The sequence below is a fragment of the Chiloscyllium plagiosum genome, chromosome 27 (genome assembly GCF_004010195.1).
Source record: "Chiloscyllium plagiosum isolate BGI_BamShark_2017 chromosome 27, ASM401019v2, whole genome shotgun sequence".
Classification (NCBI taxonomy): Eukaryota; Metazoa; Chordata; class Chondrichthyes; order Orectolobiformes; family Hemiscylliidae; genus Chiloscyllium; species Chiloscyllium plagiosum.
The window spans coordinates 1,327,272-1,349,917 of record NC_057736.1 but is presented as its reverse complement, the minus strand read 5'-3'; the positions used below and the strand labels follow the sequence as shown (position 1 = coordinate 1,349,917).

Below are 22,646 nucleotides of genomic sequence, written 5' to 3'. Positions count from 1 at the left end.
CAAAGTATAATATCAAGCACACTATAAGTTAGGATAGTAGGTTTTGAGAAGATTTGTAACTCAGGTTGATGAAAAGTATGTAAGTAAGATCACTGAGCAGGAAGGTTTGTTTTCAGACATTTTGTCACCGTACTAGATGACATCATCAGTGATGCGCATGACATGGATAATATAGTATTATGGGTAACTTCAATTTGCATATAAACTAGGTTAACTAAGTCAGCTGTGATGCTGTGGAGGATGAATTCCTGGAGAGGGTACGAGATGGGTTTCTGGAGGAGTATGTAGATGAGCCAACTTGGGTTATTTCAGATTTGATGCCGTGAGAAAGGGTTAATTTATAACCTTGCTGTAAAACAGCCTGGGAAATAACGACCATAAAATGATGGAATTCTACATGAAATTTGAATGTGATGTAGTTCATTCTAAATATAGGAACTTAAATCTGAGCAAACAAAACCATGAGACCACGAGGGAAAGTTATCTATGGTAAATTCATAAAATACACTAACATCATTTCACAGTGGACAGGTAATGGCCAGTATTGAAAGAAATATTACTAAGTCTACAAAAGATATGCATTCCTCTTAGGTGCAAACTCTCAAAGTAAAAAGCAAATCAACCATGGGTTAATAAAAGAACTTAATGATTGTTTTACACCAAAAGGTACTAAACACATAAATGGAAAGCAGGTCACTAATACCAGTGCTTCACTGGAGGCTCACTGATGGTGTTACTTAGTATGGTGATGAAATGTCTGAAAACAAGCCTTCTAGTTCAGTGAGTAAACTTACATCCAGAACTTCAATCTGAGCTACAAATTTTCTCAAAACTCACTAAAGTGTGGAAACAGGCCCTTCAGCCCAAGTCCACACTGACCCTCCAAAGAGTATCCCAATCAGACCCATTCTCCCACCCTATTTCTCTACATTTACCTTTGACATTTACACCTAACCTAAACAACCCTGAAGACAATGGGCAGTTTAGCATGGCCAATTCAATTAACCTGCACGTCTTTGGACTGTGGGAGGAAACCCATATAGACATGGGGAGAACATGCAAACTCCACACAGACAGTCGCCTGAGGCTGGAATCAAACCCAGGTCCCTGGCGCTGTGAGGCAGAAGTGCTAACTACTGAACCACCGCGCTGCCCATAATATCTAAACATTTTTAAAATAATGAAAACTGGGCAGAATCAACATGGACTTATGAAAGCTAAATCATATTTGACAAACTTGTTTTTTTAAGGATGTTATGTGTAGCACAGACAAAGGAGAACCAGTGGATGTGGTGCCTTTGGATTTTCATAAGGCTTTTGATTAGATCTCAAACAGATTAATAAAAACATATTGGAAAGGGGGGGATGCACTAATATAGATTAAGAATTGCTTAATAGACAGAAAGCAGAGAATAAGAATAATGTAAATGGATCATTCTCAGAATTGCAGGTTGTTGCTTTGTAGGGTACTGAAAGGGTTAGCACTCAGTTCACAATGATTTAGATGTGGGTGACCGACTGTAATATTTCCAAATTTGCTGATGATAGCTAATAAGGTAGGAAGGCAAGTTGTGAGGATGGTGTAAGGAGGCTTCAAGAGGACTTTGCCAGGCTTAGTAAATGGGCTAGGACATGGCAGATGAAACATAATGCAGTTAAGTATAAAGTTATTCAATTTAGTTGAAAATCAAGAGGCAGAATATCCCTTAAATGGTGAAGTGCATGTGTCCAAATGGATCTGGGTGTCATTGATCAGGAGTCACTAACTGTTGGCATGCGGGTATAGCAGTTAGGAAAGCAAATTGTATTTTGGGATTCATTTCAAGAGGATTTGAAGACCCAACATGTTTTGCTGCAGTTGTACCGAACCTTGGTGCAACCTCATCTGAAACATTATATCCAGTTTTGGTCTCCTTATTTAAGGAACTATATACTTGTCATGAAAAGAGTTCATTGAAGGTACACCAGATTAATCCTGGGGATGGCGGGATTCTTTTATGAGAGATTGAGAGGAGCAGGAGCAAGGATGTTTGTTGCAGTTATACAGAGCTGAAAATGTGTTGCTGGAAAAGCGCAGCAGGTCAGGCAGCATCCAGGGAACAGGAGAATCGACGTTTCGGGCATAAGTCCTTCTTCAGGAAAAGGGCTTATGCCCGAAACGTCGATTCTCCTGTTCCCTGGATGCTGCCTGACCTGCTGCGCTTTTCCAGCAACACATTTTCAGCTCTGATCTCCAGCATCTGCAGACCTCACTTTCTCCTGCAGTTATACAGAGCCTTGATGAGACCCCACCTGGAATATTATGCAATTTAATCTCTTTATCTGAGGAGGAATGTTTTTACTACCGAGGCAAAAAGGTTTATCAGACTGGTTCCTGGAATGGCTGGACTGATGTATGAGAAGTTGAATTGGTTAGGCTTATATTCACTGGAGGTCAGAAGATTTGGGGTGGGACCTCATAGAAATCCAGAAAATCCTAACAGGACTAGAGATCTTAGATGTTAAGTATATACCCGAGTGCTGCAGAAGTCCAGAACCAGATGTCACAATCTGAGGGTATGGGATAAACCATTTTGGATTGAGATGAGAAGAGATTTCTTCCCCCAGAGAGTGGTGAACCTGTGGAATTCACTACCACAGAAAACGGTCAAGGTCAAAACATTCTATAATTTCTAGATGAAATTGGAAATTGCACTTTGGGGCTAAAGGAATCACAGGATATGGGGTAAAGCAGGAACTGTCTATTGAGTTGGATGATCATAATGAATGACAGAGTCGGCTTGAAGAGCCAAATGGCCTACTCTGATTTGCTCTGTTTCTAATCTGAGCCTATGTTCTCTCGAGCTTTGAAGCATGAGAAGTGACATCATTGAAACTTACAAAATACTTATGAGTGTGACAAGGTATACATACTGTAGGATGTTTCCATGGGTTGGTGGCTCTGTAACCATTTATCAAAAATCTCAGGATAAGTGGCAGACATAGTCATAGAGTCATAGAGATGTACAGCACAGAAACAGACCCTTCGGTCCAACTCGTCCAGGCCGACCAGATATCCCAAACTAATCTAGTCCCATTTGCCAGTACTTGGCCTCTATTCCTCCAAACCCTTTCTATTGATATACCTGTCCAGATGCTTGTGAAATGTTGCAATTGTACCAGCCTCCACCAATTCTTCTGACAGCTCATTCCATACACGCAACATCTAAGACTCATTCCATACACGCAACATCGAAGAATGAAATACATATTTTCTCCACTTGGAGGCTGGTGAGTCTTTGGAATTCTCGACGACTCAGTGCTTTGGAACCTTAATTATTGAGCATGCTCGAGCCAGAAATCAATCGGCTTCTACACAGTAATGGAATATGGAGATAATGTGGGAAAGTAGCAGGGAGATGATTAATAATGTTCTAGAATGGTGAGTAAGGCTTGATGGGCTGAATGGCTTAACCCTCTTCCTATGAATGAGACAACTTTGAATAAAGGGAATTAATAGTCAAAATCCACTCAACATACATACCAACTGAATCTACGAGATAACAAAGTTAATTTGTGCATTGTTTCCATCAATGAAGGTACAATGCTTTAGCTGGCACCATTTTTACCTTAAGAATATTTCAATTACACTTGCCCACACAATCATTGGGCAGAATTTAACTCAGGCAGTGGGATTCTGACTGCTGGCTGGAGAGGCCCATGTTGCCTTTTACAGGAAGACCCATCACATTAAGTGCCAGTCAAGTGGACCTTCTCAGATATGAACAGTCATTGATTGATCATTCATGGGCTTCAATTGATGGCAAAGTAGGAAGCCTTTCCAAAGGTAACTGCAGGAACCTTATAAGGCTTCCTGCTATAGACTTGGTCAGGTAGCAAGGGTCCCCACCTACTACAACCCTCCCTGATTAGATCTGAGCCTATCCCCTAGCTCACCAGCAGGCAGAAAGTTAACCCTTTGTATCAATTTTCCACACTGCATTAACAACTTCTATTTAGCTTTCTCCCAGTGAACTGCGTTTTGTGATTTTAATTTTTTGGACTGAGGAACAATTCTCATTGAAGCTAGATGCTTTTACCCACTTTCTGGGAAATAGCTCCAGCACATATTTTATATCTATCATGCGTATATAAAAATATGGCCCATTTATGTTTTCAAAGGACTCAGCAATTTTTTTTAGTATTTTATTAAAGATATTCAAAGTCAAACAAAAGGCTTAAAATTCAATAACAGTTCAATCGTATATCTGCTACAAATTTTTTAAAAATCTATTATGGCACAAAATAAATTATGAACACATCAATATAACTCAGTACACCAACACTTTCCCTCTAAACATACAAGGACGTCTACACTGTACACATAAAAATCTTTTATACAAACATTTCAATGTCAGGCAGATCCATCTGTGTTGTTCTGAAGTATTAACTCCTATTCCCTCAATTCAAAACTATATCAGAATGGATCTTAAAAATGTAATTAGTAGTTGAGAATGATGTACCATTGCAGAATACTATTCCAGTTCTATTACATTGATGTATTGGGATGGAACCATTGTCAAATCATAGATAAAACATGGCTTACATCATCTTGCCACTAAGTGTCTTTGTGTTCTATGGAGAATCTCTGGATATTGTTTTATTAATGTTTATTGATTTAAAAAAAACCTGCTGGTGGGGGAGCATAAAATCAGATCATGGTTATTGATAAAAATCAGATGTATAAATGCCATGTTTTAATTGGAGACTATGCAAGTATTTGAGAATCTTGCCCACCTTTCTTTCCATGAGTGATACTATCACTATTAATGGGCATGGTCTAACAGTGTGGAATAGGAAAATATCCTGTGGCCTGACAATTTAACTTATGCCATGGACCTGCATACTATGGAGCAATCTATTAGAGTGCTACAACTAATTTGTGGCTTGTATCCTAAAGTGGTAAACACAAATGTTTCCAATATTAGCAGATGAACATTTAATGTTTCTGCAGCTAATGGCTTTTCTTAAAAAATAGCAAATAATTTCATATGATTGTGTTAAGAATTTACTGGCTAATATCTCATCCACTGACAGGTCTGTATCTTTTATTTTTTGACTTCCAATAAGTGAATTAGCAGTTTTGACTTTATTTGTAATTTGGTAAAAAAACATTTTTCCAATGTTTATATCTAGTCTTACTTCTCAATGCCTTCTTTGTCTTACCCCAGATTGTTCACCTGACAAGGTTGTGATGTTTGAAAATTGATCCGTTAAATAAAGAGAGAGGGATGAAGGAACTAAATAGTAATGACCAATAAAAGTTTTTAGTTAATGTTCAATATTCTATACAAACTACTTTATAGATAGTTTGCAAAATTAATGCTCTGCAAATTTGTAAAGATGCAGCTTAGAAAATATTGCCAATAGAACAGGATAGAAAAAAGTCAATGATCTAGAATAAATTAAACTCATGATCTTTAACAATTCCACATTGTCTGTTTCCCTGCAGTACATTTCTATGGCTCTATGACCAGGCTATCTGATCTCAGTCTTGGGTCCCCACCCCCAGTTTAGACAGAAAAGAAAAACAGCCTGCATTCCTAATGACTCTTGCCCGAAGCTCACTAGGACAGTTGAGGGCTTGATAAATAAAATATCATCCTTCATCTCCAGGACTCAGCCACAAATGATGGCCATGACCACAATTAGCCATCATAAAACAATATACTGGGAACACTGGTGCAAAGGAGCTGTACTTCAGCATGAAGCCCATGCCCTCAGGAGAGAGGAGAAAACATTTATTAGATGGAATCTTAAAGAAAACCGTTGCAGTAAACAAGGAGCTGGGACTTCGAAGATCTTCAGAGCAAGGTTTTGTTTCACTTGTTTCTCAAGTGTTGAGAAAAATTGTATAATGACTATATTGCTCAAATTTTAAAATGATTTACCATCATAAGTCTCAATAATTTTCCTAATTTAGATGAATTTATTTAGTCCCCTGGCTGGTTAAAATTTAGACACTAGTCAGAATTTGAGCATCAGGTTTTTTTTTCAGTGGAAGAAGACTTCCAGTTGTCTCACTTCGGTTGGATTACACCTTCTGTCCACTAACTATCCAGTGTAATTGACTAAATTCATGGAGAATTTAATCCATTAGCATTGACTGCCTAAAGGAGGGCATACAATGTAGATCTACCAGACAGGGACAGAAAATGAGGAGGATGGGTATTCCTAACATGTTACATTTTCAATGGATATAATTTATTTGACAATCCGCTAATAAATCATCATTTAATTTGCATGCTCACAATCTGTTGTGAAGGATTCAGTCAAGCTGCATGTCACACTTCTCACTTACAGTTCACTGAGCATCCTAAAATGGTTGGGTTTTAACAGAATATGTCAAAATGGCTGGGATGCTGGCCTATCTAGTATCTGTATTGCTTGTCAAAAATGCCGACCACAATAGATCTCGACTAAGCAGACCTTGCTGTAAAAATGCACTGAATGTGTTCACAGTCTAACAATTTTGGAGGACAATTATAGTGAGTAGTCTTGATGGTAAGCAAAGTATTAGATGTTGTAATACTGTGGGGATCACCAATCATTCTGTATTTAATCTCTCCTATTTTAAGGGTTTTGTCAGACCCATCTTCCAACCATCATGGTTTGTAACCATCATAATAAAGACAAAATATTATGGGTTTACACATCCCAATATATCATGATACCATGACATCCAAAATATTGACATCATCGCAACATTAAGAATTGTGACAAATTAATGCAGCAAAATAAAGTCCTTTTAATATTTCAAATGCCCAAGATAGCCACAAATATCTACCAGCTAAATACATCATATTAGCCACCACATCCATTGTATAATTTGGATGTAAAATTTTCTGGGCTACTTCTGATGGCTTAGTGGGCAGTTGCCCCTTTGAAGTTGCCATCTCTTTCTTGGGCAATGAACATTTCCCCTTTGCCTAGAATTCCCTGAATGAGAAAATGCAAGGAATTAGAAATTTAGTAATGTTCAAAATGACTATAATAATCAGTTACACACCACAATGTATTAAATACAGATTTTTATAATGATTGCATTCTTATTTTGACAAGTAGATCAGGAATGTTACATTCTCAGTATAAGACAGAGGAACGGAGCAAAACTCCAATAGTTTTTCTATGTACTGCTACACATTACTGTAGAAAATTATTAATGAAAATAGAAAGTCTAGAAAACAGTCTGAGGTCTGTTGTGTTTAAATTCTGAGCTGAGAAGAGGTTTAACAGTCTATTGCAGGGTTTGAATTTAACAGTAAGCAACCCATAAATGCACGCGAATAAAGCTTATTGACAAAAATAGGAGGCTTGTCTCTTCCAGGTAAGTATCTATAATGAAGCAATCCACGACGACAGATAACTACTGAAAATATTTTGTATGTCTTATTGCCATGTTGTAGTGTGCCCTAATTATTTTGGTTTGTCTTGAAACGTGTCATTTATTTTAGGATCATGGTGGACCCTGTAAACATATATAAATCCTGTCGCCAGCATTATGGTTAATGAAAGCCAAGAGTTGGAAGCCTCCTTCTTTTGCCAGTAAGGCACATTAACTACAAGTGCCAGCCACAAGAAGGCTGGGTGTTTTACTGAATGAACTTTATGGGAATTGATGCTGCTCCATGAGACAAAGAAGCAGCTAAATTAACCTGTCTGTTCAGGTCACCTTGCTCAAGTCACTACCTGTCTTATGCAGCCTCACGTCAAAATTGCCCTTCACTTGGATTAGGCATCCAGCACAAATATGGCCAAAGCCACTAGATCAAACATTGGTAAAAATAACTCAAACCTTCAAACATAGCCATTATGAGCAATATCACAGTGGCCTTGATGCCAGGACATAGAACAATGCCATTGGTAATTTGAGCAATTTGTGGAAACCACACTGTTACCGAGACATTACCCACTCATAACAGGTATTGCAATTCCTATTGTCAAGATTGCTGTGAGTGAAAATGATTAATTTTAGTAAGTCACTCGGGCCTTTCCATTATGTTATCTGCACCTGGACTCTTCCCTCATTCGTGGTAAATGGGTAGAATATCTTTGCCACAACCATTCATTAATGCCCTGGCTCACCTAGTTGTATATTTATCAGAAAAGGCAATGTGACAAAGGTTCCTGCTGCTTTGTACAACATGTTTAATATTCATTGAAATGCTAATTGACAGCAAATTTATCATGATTTCAAAATGGAAGCAATTTTGAATAAGTTTAGCTTGGAAATTATCCTATTAAAATATCACCACAATGTTCATTTACCATATGGTCAACTTCAGAGAAATATTTCACTGATCTAAACAGCTGGCTCAATGAAGCAAATATTTCATATTAACGTCCATTCCAATTTCTGATTTGAGGTAGCATTTTATAAGGAGCATTGGTGCTTGACACAACAGCTGTCCAGATATCTTATCAGAATTGAAAACAAATGGAACCGATCCGGAGAGGCTTTAAGATCCGATTGTCATGATTAGTCCAAGAGTTTAGATAATGGTTCTAATCAAGACTCTGGTGGTGGAGCAGTAGTGCCCTAGCTCTGGGCTAGAAGGTCAGGGCTCAGGATCCACCTGCTGCAGAGGTGTGTCATTAACCTGCCTGTCTGAACAGGTGGATTTTTAAAAAAAATCTGATAACATGATTCTAAGAAGGTGGCAATAGCCCTTTACCATAGTCCTAACTGGGTCAAGAGATTTTATTCCATTGCCCATTTGTAATGTTGAGGATGTTACAGATAACAATCAACTGAGAAATTTCAAATTAAACTGCTTAAAAATGAAATAGGGTGTGCCACAGGTTAGCTGTGTTATTAAAAATCCTAATCCAATCACATAATTTTCTAGATTTGTCAAGACTAATTGAATGAATAAACTCAATCTGTGCATGTTATTGCCAAACTCAGTGCTATACGAACAGCAATAAGCTTTGACACATCAGTATTTGTCAATAGGAAGATTATATATGACTATTAATATTGAAATGGTATTCTTGGATTCAAGACCCTTACCTTCAGTAATATCAGTGATATTACTTATGGTCAAGTATCCATAGTAGATGACTGACAGTTTCACTGAATTTAGTTCACACTTGCTCACACAATACAATTTGGCATAAATTTGCACCAGTTAATACAGGCAGCTAAGTTTGAACCCTGTTTTGGCAGACAGAAAAAAAATGGCATTGTACTGGCACTCAGGTTTTTAATAAATACAGAATAATAAAGCCTTTTGGTGACATTTTTTTTGCTAAAACCCACTAAATCCATGCACATTCCTTATCATTTTAGGCATTTGGGGTGACATAGGCTTTCTTAAGACCAAAACTGGCCATCAGTGGTGATAGAACCAGCACTGCAGCATTAAAACGTCCTTCAACTACTAAATGGAAAACAAGGTTTTTACTTAGTGGGATGTGCCTAAACATGTAAAGAATCATTGTGTTCTCAGTACCACTTATGGTTAAGAACATCTTGTAAAAAACATATTCTTCACAGTTTCAGCCTAATGTCTCTAGTACAGGAAGAGCTAGCAACAGAATGCCTCTGTCTACAATTACGTCACTGTGTCAGAAAAGGAAGTCAACATAGTTGCACCATAGCATTCAAGAGTCCATGGGGAGCACTGGCAGACATGCCAGCGCAGATATCACACACAGTCTCATTTTAAAAGTTTCTAAGTGTAACAAATGTAAATATTTTTGCAATACAACCCACATGGAGCAATCATACCAAAGAATAAGCCACAACTAAAACTTGAACTTCTATTATTTTCCAAAGATATATGTTAATCATGACAGCATTTCTAGTATTTTTCGTGGTATTTCACTTATATTTTACCACGTTTGTGTACAGTTCACTTCTTTCAATAGCATCTATTTCAACTGGTCTACACATGAGCTTTATAATTAAAAGTTATTTTAAATGGGATACAATACTCCCATTTGCTAAGCTAACGGACGGTTCAAAAATCTACCTTCTATTCAGGGGTAATTTGAGACAAAACTGGATCACATCTGGTGCTTAGAAATCTTGAATTTTCAGCACAGAAAGAGGCCATATAGGCTTTCTAGTTCTCTGAGAGTCTGTTGGGGTGGGGGCTGAACTTTTAGCAATAGTGTAAATGAGACGACATCAGATAGCCACACCTCCAAGGTTTTAGTTTCAGCTAGAATCAGGAGTAGTAATTAACAGCAACAATCCCATATCCCCTCATTGTACCAATTACCAAAAGTTTACTTACCACCTATCCTTCAGAATAAAAATTTTAGATTTCATCACACATTTCAAATCTTTTTGATTTGCGAAACAAAGTTCTGTATCTGTCAATTGTGAAGTTGTTTGGGGATCTATTTTAGAGTATATCCCTTTTAGTTTTATTTCTTACGGAGATGCTCTTGTAGCTAATACAAAATCTTCCAAAATAAACTAAGTACCTAAGTTGTGTATGATGACACTGAACTAATTTTATTCATCAAATGTAAAAAGGAAAGTTTAATTAAAGGCAAGGTCATTGCATTTGTGCAAATTACCTACCCAAAGTTTGTAGGATCTATTACATAAGTAATATTTCTATTTCCCCATTGAACATTCTACCAACCAAAAACAGGTGTAACTTTCATGCAAACTGACATGTTGCAGAAATGTTACACTTGGAGAATGTCTGAGTGCAGAATTTGAACAGACTTTTGAACTAGCAGTGACAACAAATAAAGTCACTGTGAAAGACCTCTGCTACATCCATAATGCATTTGCCTAAATCAAAAGATTTAGGTATTAGAAATAAATTCCACAACTTGTGGGAGAAAATGAGAAAAAGGGAGGAAGTTTCTAAATAATGCCATTTGCTACAACAGTCTAAAAACAGGCTCTTTCTTACACAGAGGTTTTGTCTAAACCTAGCACAACTTAATTTAGCCAACTCTTCTATTAGAATTGAGAGGCAACCTTTATTATTTTCCCTACTTGGGATAGCAGCCTATATCTTTTGTGGTAGGGAGCCCCAAGACTGACCTTTTAATCCTCTTGACTATATAGTTCCCCTGAACCTTTGAATAATTTTGGCCATGGAGCACATGTAGGCTAGTTAAAAAGGTACTGGTTTTAATCTATCACAAATTTCATTTTTTTTAAAATAAGTCTAAACAGTCAATCTATAATGTATAAATATACCTACATACACTGGCTACACATATACATGTGTGACCATATTTTTATACATACTTATACACATGCATGCAGTTAAAACAAGCACACCCTGCAAAAATAAATTAAAATCCACACAGAACCAACTAATTAACTAAAAATGCTGGTATCAGAAATTTTTGGATTAAAATAAAATCACATCAGAAAATTCACAATATAAAGGCTTTTTTTTCCTGAAATTAATGAGCATGGTCCCATTTTAGGCCAGTTGTTTGAGGAATGATGTGCTGGTCTTTGGATAGAGTTCTAACCCATTAACATAAAATACAGTTCAATGCAACCTTTTGACTTGCACAGGCTGGTACAATGTGACACTGGATGGATGGCCATTTCACACAGAATCGGAATAATGTTGCACAAATTCTCAACTTTTCACCCTTTGAGCAGTTAATTATTTGTTACAATGAAAAGTTGTAAATTATTACAATGTTACTTCAATTTAATGTTGATATTGCTTCCTTGAGGCTGTGTTTTTTGTCATATTGCCCTGTAAGCAATAACCTTCAAAATGCAAAAAAAAACCCCTGCAAATATTGTATTGAAGTAATTGGATTGTTCAGTTGTCAGAAAAAGTCAGTTTGCTAAAACAGTTTACAAAATGATAAATCTGTTGAATTTTTTTTAAACAAGATAGGATATCTTCAGATCTATTACTACATTTTTTTAAAGAATGGAAAATGATCTTCCATTTGTGCATTTGCCTCCAGATTTAGGGGCTGCCGTTAGTTTTTGATGTGGTTTGCGTGGAGGCTGACATTGTACCAGACTGTGGCAATAGGTCCAATTTACAGTATCATGGCACTCAGCTTCCCACTGCCATTCATTTCCTTGTCAGAAGGAAACCCTATAATACAATGCGTGCTGAGCATGCACAACAAATGAATGAAATGGTACCAATGTTAATAGATCCATGCTGCAGCAATGCTAAGCTGGCAAACAGCAGAAACAATATTCCTTTTTATTACAGACCAAGTCTTAAAATGCTTGGAAAATAATTCAAAGCTTCTTTTCCAATATTTTAGTTTCCACGACAAATTTAAACATCTCACAACTAATTCAAGATCAAGAAACATCTGTTTTTTTTTTAAATTGATGTATAGGGCTAGGATGGCAAGGCTATCAAATACACGTGTCCTTTTTTTTCAGTGTGATATTAACATCAACCTCACACAGGCTACTGAAAAGGGAATATTATTTTTTGCTGCTTTCATGGTTCATTCGATTGTGTTGTATCGATTACATGAAAGAAAAATTGCCCCTCCCTTTCTGATCGACGGTTCTACAGAAAGAAAAGTTCAGCACAATGCTTGCAAAAAAAAACAATTTAACGAGTGCAGTAATGTTGGGTAATGAGCATTTTCAGTACCACAAAAACTGTACTGGATTTTAGACTGTGCATAATGCAGGAAATTAGACTTCCTTTCGTAAGACCTCTCTGTAAACCTTTAATTTAGAATCCAAGACGAATGCCTGACGGCCAACAGAGGAGTCAGACGCGACAAGATCCTGAGGGAATGCTATAGCGTTCGGCAGCAATGCCTCGAAAGCAAACCGAACCTTAAAAATCTCAGAGAAACCCTGAAGGTAGCACCCCTATTCTCTGAATTCTATAGTCCTGAGCGGTAAAAAGCTGAGACTAATCATAGGGTTTCAAATTCACAGTAGTTTTGTACAATGATCTAAAGCCCATTGAGACGAGCTGCCGACTACAGTACATATGATCCCTAACGTTCGTCTTTAAACGAATACAGAAAGCTGCGTTGTGTGCCGTTCAGCTCCTGGACAATCACAACCTGCTCTACTAAAGAATGCCACTAAGATTTACTGAGGTACTGAAACACCACAACATGTTAATTTCTTCAGAATCGTCCCTGTCATAATAGATACACTGTAATAAATTGGCACAATAAAACTCTATTTCTTCCTCAACTTCATCTACATTGTCACTAAAAGTTCCACATTAATTGTATCCATATTGTAATCTCCTTCCAAACCCAGCCTCCTTCTTGTAAATCCGCAAACCGTTTAGACACATTTTAAAACGAACCCTTTCTGCTTGTATCAGTTAAGATAGCAAATCCTGCACATTTTTCATTTTGTAACCAGCTCGCCTCAATACATAAGAAAAAAAATCAGTTTATAATCAATACTTTTATTAATTTCTTTCTAAGCAGGCTAACGGCAAGGCCAATACTATTAACCCCTGCAACTCTCCCCCTCCCCACTGTAAATCCACATCTGATCTGGATCGAGGGGAGAAGCGCTCCGAAATGAATCTACAATTGTAGCGGAAACGGGCTAAAATCACCAACATGACACTAACTCGTAAAACTAGAACCACAATGAAAGGATGATCGCTCTTTTCCATAATCACTTCACAAACCACATGATACTACTGCTGTAACCTTGTTACCCTACACATTTTTTTCCAGTCCAGCGTGGAACAAACATTTCTGGGTCACTTTCACTTCTTTCCCTTGAAGAACCTTTTTCTCTCTCCCCCCCCCCCTCCCCCCAACCCCGTTAGTCGGATTTATTCGTCCCTGCCCCCTTCAGAATCCAAATTGGGATTTTACCTCCCAACCCCATCCCCGTCACATTCAATCGTATGCGTCTCCCTTTTTGTTTAAAGTCAATCGCTAAAATTAAGAAATTCTTCACTACCATAACTAATTGTGCTCTTTATCATTCGGCGGGTAGCCGCTTTCTCTAAAGCACCCTGAAAAGATGGGACTCCACTTGCCAGAGGAAGGGTTGATTAGAAAAAAAGGGGGAAGGGAGCCCCCTCCAAGATAAGATTTGCATCCAATATATTCGAGTGAGTCGGTCCTTTGTAAATCTCCAGTATCCCTCAGCGGTGGGAGACGCCGTGCCTCTGCCCTTCCTAATATGAAATGTTGGACTCAATCTCCAGCCAGTCTCCTGAGATCATTTTCCGCACCTCCGGGGTCCCGTAATCGGGGAACTCGAAGTGGGAGACGGGGCTGCAGCCACTGGTCAGCGGCTCCATGTCCTTGTCCAGCGCCAGACCACCCCCTCCTCCTGCTGCTCCTCCGGCCGCGCTCACCTCCAGCAGCTCGGCGCCCGCCGCAACATTCAAACTCAAGTCGAAGAGTAAGAGCTCGTGGTCGGACTCCTCCGGGGGTCTGCCCGGGGCCGAGCGGCTGGACAGCGAGACGGCCGCCGTCAGCTGAGCTGCCCGCTTCGGGTCGGGGGAAGGCAGCCTGGTGTCCCTGCCGTAACAAGCCGAGAGCTCGGCCCCTGAGCCCTCACTCTCCGGGCAATCCGCATCCGCATCCGCATCCGATTCCGACTGAGAGTCCGCCGCTGCTGCCGCCGCAACCGCCGCCGCTCGCACCATCTTCGCCTTCTTGGCTTTGGACCTTTCCAGGTGCAGCTTGCCCTTCTGGGGGCGGCTGTGTTTCTTGAAGGACTTGGGCTCCTTTCGGCAGCTCTTGTCCTCTGCTCCTGCTCCAGCCTCTGCCCTCACCTTCTTCCTGGGTCTGTATTTGTAGTCGGGGTAATCCGCCATATGCTTTAGCCTCAGGCGCTCTGCCTCTCGGATGAACGGGCTCTTCTCGGTCTCCTTCAGCATTTTCCACTTCTTGCCCAGGCGCTTGGAGATCTCGGCGTTGTGCATGTCCGGCACTTGCTCCATGATCTTTTTCCTCTCGATCTGGGACCACACCATGAAGGCGTTCATGGGCCTCTTGATGTGCCCGCTCGGGGTTTTGCACCAGTCAGGGTTACAGCTCGCCTCCTCCTCTCCTTTGGCAGAGCCGCTGGCCCAGAGAGATTCCGCAGAAGGGGCTGGGGAGAAGCCGGGATTCGGGCTGGAAGCTGCACTCATGTCACTGATGCCGCTGTCTGCCGCTTCCCGAGACGCGATGCCGCCGCCGCCGCCGCCGCTCTGAGTGTCCGCAGCCTTGCTTTGCTGCACCATGTTTAAGAAAGGCCAGAGAAGAGAACCCTGCAACTTGTGATGCTGAAGAATGCGGCTCCCTCTCGCTCCTCCAGCCGCTCACAGCCTCATCCCCCCCTCAGCAATCTCTGCAGCAGCTTCTAGCTCCCACACGGGGCTGGGGGGGGGGGGGGGCACCGAGAGGGAAGGAGGAGCCTAGCCTCTGATACACCGCGGTCCCAGCCAATCAGAACCCGCCCTCCCATCAATCACTGCCTTGGGGGGTGGGGCCCAGTGCCCATGACATCACCGCCAGATGCAGCCAACCCGCGCGGCGCCTCCATCAATGAAATGGGCCATTGGTGGCACTTGGCTTTGACCCTTGTAGGTGGAGCAGGGGGAGGTGGAGATGTGCCCCTCGGTGCCCTCAGGTGTCACCAGGGTTGCCCCGTCAATCTGAGGCGGGCACGACCAGTGTTAACGCACATTTCAATCTCAGAAAGATTTGCTTTGCGATAGTGCTTCCCACGATATTGGGCCACCTCAAAACGCTTTATGACAACGAGATGCTTTCGAAGTACTGTATCCTCACAGTTGTCATGTAGCGAATAGAGCTGCCAATTATGTCACAGCAAGATCCAAGAAACAGCAATGTACTAGTGACCGGGTGATTTTTTGTGTGTGATGTTGCTCGAGGCACACTGATCCCGGCACATCAATGATTCCAACACATTGGCGAATACTCATTTGGTCTTTATCAAAATGGAACCACGATATCTCATTGATGCTCCTGTAAAAGTAGACGTGATCTTGGTTAAAATCCCATCTGAACGACGATCAGCCCGACTGGAATGCTACAGTCTCTGGGCAGAATAGAGCTTTAGAAAGAATTAGCGATGAAACCGTTGATATTGATTGGCTTATGATATTGACCAGCCAAGTTCTCACATTAGGGGTCTCCACTTTGAGAGACTTTAAGTCAGAATTCAAAAGAAAATCAGATCTTTGAAGAAATGAGTTATTATACATTTCTTTAAAATAGCCCAACCCTTACAACACTGGATTGGATAGTTCTGATCAATGTTGGAGATCTGATCTGATTTCCGAAGACTGCACAACACAGAGTTCCCTCAGCTCTGCAACCAGAATCCTTTAAAGCTCCAAAGGCAAAGCATGAAACATAGTTGAGCTCTGAATGTCCTGGGCATTGATTACAAGGCCACCATTGTAGAAAACAAAGGCTCCCAACAATGGGCAATCCCACCTTCCTGTCCCATGAAAATGCAACTCTCTAGGTCAGAACAGCTAATGGCATAAGCTGCATTGGCATCTGGGATGGTGCAAATGGGGTCTGAGCATAAAAGTTGCAGTTTAGGTGCAGATGCTGCTGCAACAACTCATATTACATAACAGTCTGAATTTGAACTGCAGGAAAGACCTTTCCTTTTCTTCCATGTGTGTCTTTAACTTTGACTGTGACAGATAACAGAAACTGAGTGGGTCTCAATATTTAGTAACACGTTGAGGTGACAGAAATTTGAAACTCATTTCTGTTAACAAGAACTGATGCAAGATCAATTATTAATTTTAAATTTGAGATTGATAGATTTCTGTTAAACAATGGTACCAGGGGATGTGGGGCAAAGGTAGATATATTCAGAGAGGTCACAGATTAGCTATGATCTCATTGAACAGTGGAACAGGCTCAAGGGACTAAATAACCTCCTCCTTTTCCTCTGCTCCTGTGATTTTATACAAGTATTGTCAGGGATGCATTTTCTATAGTGTATTATTGAAAGATGATAGATGCCGTATATGCAGAATAATATATTGGTTGGAAGGAACTGGCTCTGGATTCAAACATAACTTCATAAACCTTAGGTATAGAATGACAATTCTATGACAGAGGACCATTCTTTCAGGCCATTCTTTCAATTTTTAGCTATCAGTTCTCGCTGAGGTTGTAAGCAGTACCAGACTGAAATGGTTTCCAACACCTCAACCAGATCTCTATGTCGGGTAAAAATTCAGGCATTGCTGTGGTTGCACCTCACTGTCTCAACATGGAGTAAAGAGTAAGTGCATTTTAAAAGACACTGCAGTTTCTGTGAGTGCTGCAAATCTGTCCCTTTTGAGCTGTAAATTTAATCATTCTTTATTAAAGTACATTATGCTATTGGCTGAATTCCCTATCTCAACTCCACTTTGGAGCTTTTTTGAACTTCCAAGTTGTACAAAGGCCAAACTAATAATGTCCTTCTCAAAGTTTCTGCTGTCTATCTGCTCTCTGTTCTTCTGATGGCTAATACAGAAAAATAAACTTAAATAAGCAAGTGATATAATTGACTGACAATTAATGAATAAAAACATAGTGCATAGATTTCTGTAGAATGGAGAACTTGTTATTACTTACCTGCTGTAGCCAACATGAAGGGAGTGTTATCATTTGTTCAAAATTGAAATTATAGAGTCATAGAAATATACAGCATGGAAACAGACCCTTCGGTCCAACTTGTCTATATTGACCAGATATCCTAAATATATTCATAGTCCCATTTGCCAGCATTTGACCCATATCCTTCTAAACCCTTCCTCTTCATATACCCATCCAGATGCCTTTTAAATTTCATAATTGTACAACTTTCATAATTTCATCACTTTCTCTGGCAGCTTATTCTTTACATCACTACGCTCTGTGTGAAAGAGTTGCCCCTTAGGTCCCTTTTACGTCTTTACTCTTTCACCTTAAACTTAGGCCCTCTAGTTTTGGACTCCCCCCACCACGGGAAAAGACCTTGTCTATTTACCTTATCCATGCCACTCATGATTTTAGAAGCCTCTATAAGGTGACCCCTCAGACTCCAACTCCCCATGGAAATTTGCCCCAGTTTATTCAGCCTGTCCCTATAACTCAAACCTTCCAACCCTAACCACATCCTCATAAATCTTTCCTGAATCCTTTCAATTTTCACAACATTCTTCCTACAGGAGGGAGATGAGAATTGCACACAATATTCCAAAAGTGGCCAAACCAATGTCCTGTACAGCTGCAACATGACCTCCCAACTCCTGTACTCAATGCACTGACCCACAAAGGCAAGCACACCAAACGCCTTATTCACAATCGTGCTTCTGAATCAAATATATTTCCAACATTTAATTGTGTAAGTGTACAATTCATTTGAACTGTTTGCTCCCCCAAGTCCCCACTGTCTTTTGAGCAGAGGGCTGACTGTTTGAAGTGGATGGTATGGGTTGTTCTGAAAAGTGAAATCTGACGTGAATACATCAAACTTGCAGACCGACACCATTCCGGACAAATATCAACCCAGAGATAAAAGATTTTAAACTCAGTTTTAGTGATGTTGCTCATGGGTAGTCTGAGGCTACAACAATAATAATATCAGCTCGCATCTATGTTGCAACATTAAAGTGGAAAAATATCTCAAGTTATTCCACAGTTTGACAAACGACGAAACTTGTAGATGGTGTTTAGTCATTATTCTATTTTCAACTTATGCCATTTACTCACATTATTTTTGAAATGTATGGGGTGTCTGAAACATAGCTCAAGATCATTTAGCAGCAAATTTTTGAAAACTGTGAGAAATTTGACTTTTTAAAAAATAAATCTGAGAAGGATGAGCTCACCAGGGGCACTCTGCTTCAGCAATTAAGGCACATCTTTAATGAGAAGCATGAGAAAAAAGAAAGTCTTTACCTTACATTTTATCGTTCCCAATCTGAGGACATCCCATACCTCTTTGCATTTGATGCTGTATGTTTGATAAGTAATCACTGCTCTAAATGTGGGAAAACACAGCATCCAATTTCTACACAGCAAGCTCCCATAAATGATGATTTGATAATGACCAGACCATCTGCTCCTATGATGTTGATTGCAGGATAAATATTAGCCAAGAATAATTCCTTTCTTTGTCTTTGAAATAATGCCATTGGATTCCTTACGTCCACCTGAGTGCAGCTCGGTTTTACTTCTTGTTCAAAAGGCAACACCTCCAAAAGTGTAGCGTTCCCTCAGTAAGTGCACTGGTGGGTCAGACCTGATTTTATTCTGAAACCCAGCAATAGGACCTAAATCAATGACCTTATGACTCGGTGGTGAAAGTGCTAATGACTGAACCAAGGCTGATAGAGGAGCATTGCAAGAAGAACATTGCAACATTTTTAAAAATACTGTCTGATTATTAAAGTCAGGATGCTGACACTGAATAACAGGCTCTAAACAATTTATATTGATTTGTGCAAGTTTGGGGTCATCTTTGAGAACCATGTCCAATTGAAAAGTAGCAGGAACACCGGTCATCCCTTCAACAAATCTGAAAAGTTTGGTATTGTATTTAAAGTTGCTTCCCACTTTCCCATTGATGTGGTATTTCTCCATACAATTATCTTTTTATTGTACTTTGTTTAATTACAGATTGGCCCAGAGGGAAGACAAAACATCATTTCAGTTTTACACATAAACCACATAATCATACTGTTCTTTGGATGTATGCCACTGTTTAATGTCTTCATAACAATTCGATTATACTAGTGGCAATCAGTGCTTACAATATAATAAAGATTAAAATTAAATTACAATTATTTCAGTAAGTGCATCACATGTGTTACAAACTGTCTTTCGAATTTCAATTTGTCATGATATTCGTGTTCACCTCCCTCTGTTTGTTTTCCTCTAACATCCATTTGCAGACATCTCTGGGTAAAAAGAAATGGCGCTTGTTTTAAGATGAGGAGATTTTGCATATTAAACCAATGTAGAACAAGCTGTAGATGACAGTTCCATTTTTGCAAAGGAATGACGAATCAGGATTTTCCAAACAGCCATGTTTCTGCTTAGCTCCTTGTGATTTCCAGTTTTCCTGAGTCTTTGTGACAGTCATTGTCAGCATTGGTAACTTTGTAATGTCAATTACAGCACCACCATGAAATGGAGTAGCATTGAGTAATCAGTCCTGAAAATTCAAGATACTTAACTATACCTGGCCAATAACACACCCGTCTGGGTAGAGCAATAGTATCTTTTTGGATTTGCAAGATTAGAATTTGAGATGTAAATTCTGGATACTTTTGAACTCAAACCTAGATGTCAATGTCTGCAGTGAAATTCATTCCTTGCATTCACCATTAAGCACAGAAAATGGACATTCCCAATATTTCCTCAACTTGGCCTGAAAACATTAATGAATAGACAGGGATGTCATCAAGGACTAGGCAGTCCAATTGTTTGGCAACACATTCAACACCTAGATATTCACTCATTTCACCACAACCGCACACTGACAACAGAACATCTACATCTACACTCAGGATAACCTGGCAACGCACCTTCAATAGCACATTTTAAGTCTGTAATCTATACCACCGAGATAAACACGAGGATGACAAAAGCACCATCTGCAAGTTCTCCACAAAGTCCTATGCCACCCCAACCTCGAAATATATTGTCATTCCTTCTCTGCCATTGAGTAAAAATTATGGAACTCCCTTTCTAATAGCACTGTGTGGGTATTCCCACACCATAAGATCTGTAGTGGTTCAGGGAGGTGACTCACCACCAACTTCTCTAGGGCAATTAGGAAAGAACAACTGACTTAGCCAGTAATGCACACATTGTAAGAATGTATTTTGAACAATTTTTAGTTGATGAAATAAAAACAAATTGGGTCCACTGCTTTTCGTCGTTTATATAAATGATTTGGATGCAAACATAGGAGGTAAAGTTAATAAGTTTGCAGATGACACCAAAATTGGAGGTGTAGTGGACAGCGAAAGTTACCTCAGAGTACAGCGGGATCTTGATCAGATGGGCCAATGGGCTGAGGAGTGCCAGATAAAGTTTAATTTAGATAAATGTGAGGTGCTGCATTTTGGAAAGGCAAATCAGGGCAGGACTTATACACTTCGTGGTAAGTTCAATTGGAGTATTGCTGAACAAAGAGACCTTGGAGTGCAGGTTCATAGTTCCTTGAAAGTGAAGTCTCAAGTAAATAAGATAGCGAAGAAGGCGTTTGGTACGCTTGCCTTTATTGGTTGGTGCACTGAGTAAAGGAGTTGGGAGGTCATGTAGTTGCTGTACAGGACATTCATTTGTCCAAATTTGGAGTACTATGCACAGTCCTGGTCTCCCTCTTATAAGAAGGATGTTGTAAAACTTTAATTGGAGGAACCTGTGTTGGACTGGGGTGCACAGGTTAGAAATCTCAAAATGCCAGGTTATAGTCCAATAGGTTTATTTGGAAGCACTAGCTTTTGGAGAACTGCTCCTTCATCAGGTACTCCACAACCACCTGATGAAGGAGCAGGACTCTGAAAGCTAGTGCTTCCAAATAAACCTGTTGGACTATAACCTGGCATTGTGTGATTTCTAACTGTGAAACCTGAGAGGGTTAAGAAAAGAACCATCCCCCTTTCCCCCCCTCCCACCCATCAGCCACCTCAGAATCTCCCCCCCCAAAATAAATCCCATCCCCCAAGCCTTACCACATATTTACTATACCCCCTGACCTCGAACCCTCTGAGGCCGAATGGTCTGTCCTTAGGAAAGGGCTCAAGTTCGTATCCCTCTGCTCCCAGCTCAAGAACTTCCAAACCCGCCATGACGTGGAGCTCTTCTTCCACTGCCTCTGCCTCTGTGCCTTCTTCTTTGACAAAAACTCCCAACCTCCCTCAGATGACATCTTCCCCTGCCTCCAACCTTCCTTCTCCACTTGGTCACCACATGCCGGCCTTGTACCTGCCCTAGACCTCGTTATTGCAGACTGCTGACATGACAACAGCTGCCATAATTTCTCCACATCCCTCACCCACTCCAACCTAACCCCCCCGCCCCGCCCCCAAACGTGCAGCACTCCATTCACTCTGCACCAACCTGCAGTTCACCATCAAACCCCCAGACAAAGGTGGGACGGTGCTAGTCTGGGGATTGGGCCTCTATGTCGCAAAGGCTGACCACCAACTCTCCAACAGCACGTCCTATCTCTCCTTACCCATGACCCCACCACGACCCATCAGGCCAAAATCACCCGCACTGTCCGTGTCCTCATTGCCTCCAGTGATCTCCCCTTCGCTGCCTCCAAACTCATAGTCCCCAGCCCTGAATTGCCCGGTTCTACCTGCTTCCCAAGATCCACAAGCCCAACTACCCTGGCCAACCCATCATCTCGGCATGCTCCTGCCCCACCAAACTCACCTCATCCTACCTCAACTCTATCCTCTCCCCCTTAGTTCAGACACTTCCCACCTACATCCACGACCCCAGCACGCCCTCCATCTCTTCAGCAACTTCCATTTCCCCAGCCCCCAGCACTTTATCTTCACTATGGATGTGCAGTCCTTATACATGTCCATACCCCACAATGATGGTCTCCAGGCCCCACGCTTCTTCCTCTCCAACAGATCCATCCAGTCCCCCTCCACCAATACCGTCTGCTGCCTTGTCGATCTCGTCCTCACCCTTAATAACTTTTCCTTTAA

At 40.5% G+C, this 22,646-nt stretch overlaps 1 protein-coding gene across 1 annotated transcript; it reads right to left on the bottom strand.

Moving 5' to 3' along the window:
• Positions 1-13,843: 13,843 nt before the first annotated feature.
• On the bottom strand, positions 13,844-15,335 carry LOC122563460 (transcription factor SOX-12-like). Its single transcript, XM_043717207.1, has one exon. It carries the CDS (start codon positions 15,186-15,188, stop codon positions 14,130-14,132), a length of 1,059 nt encoding a protein of 352 aa, XP_043573142.1. The 5' UTR covers positions 15,189-15,335; the 3' UTR covers positions 13,844-14,129.
• Positions 15,336-22,646: the final 7,311 nt, after the last annotated feature.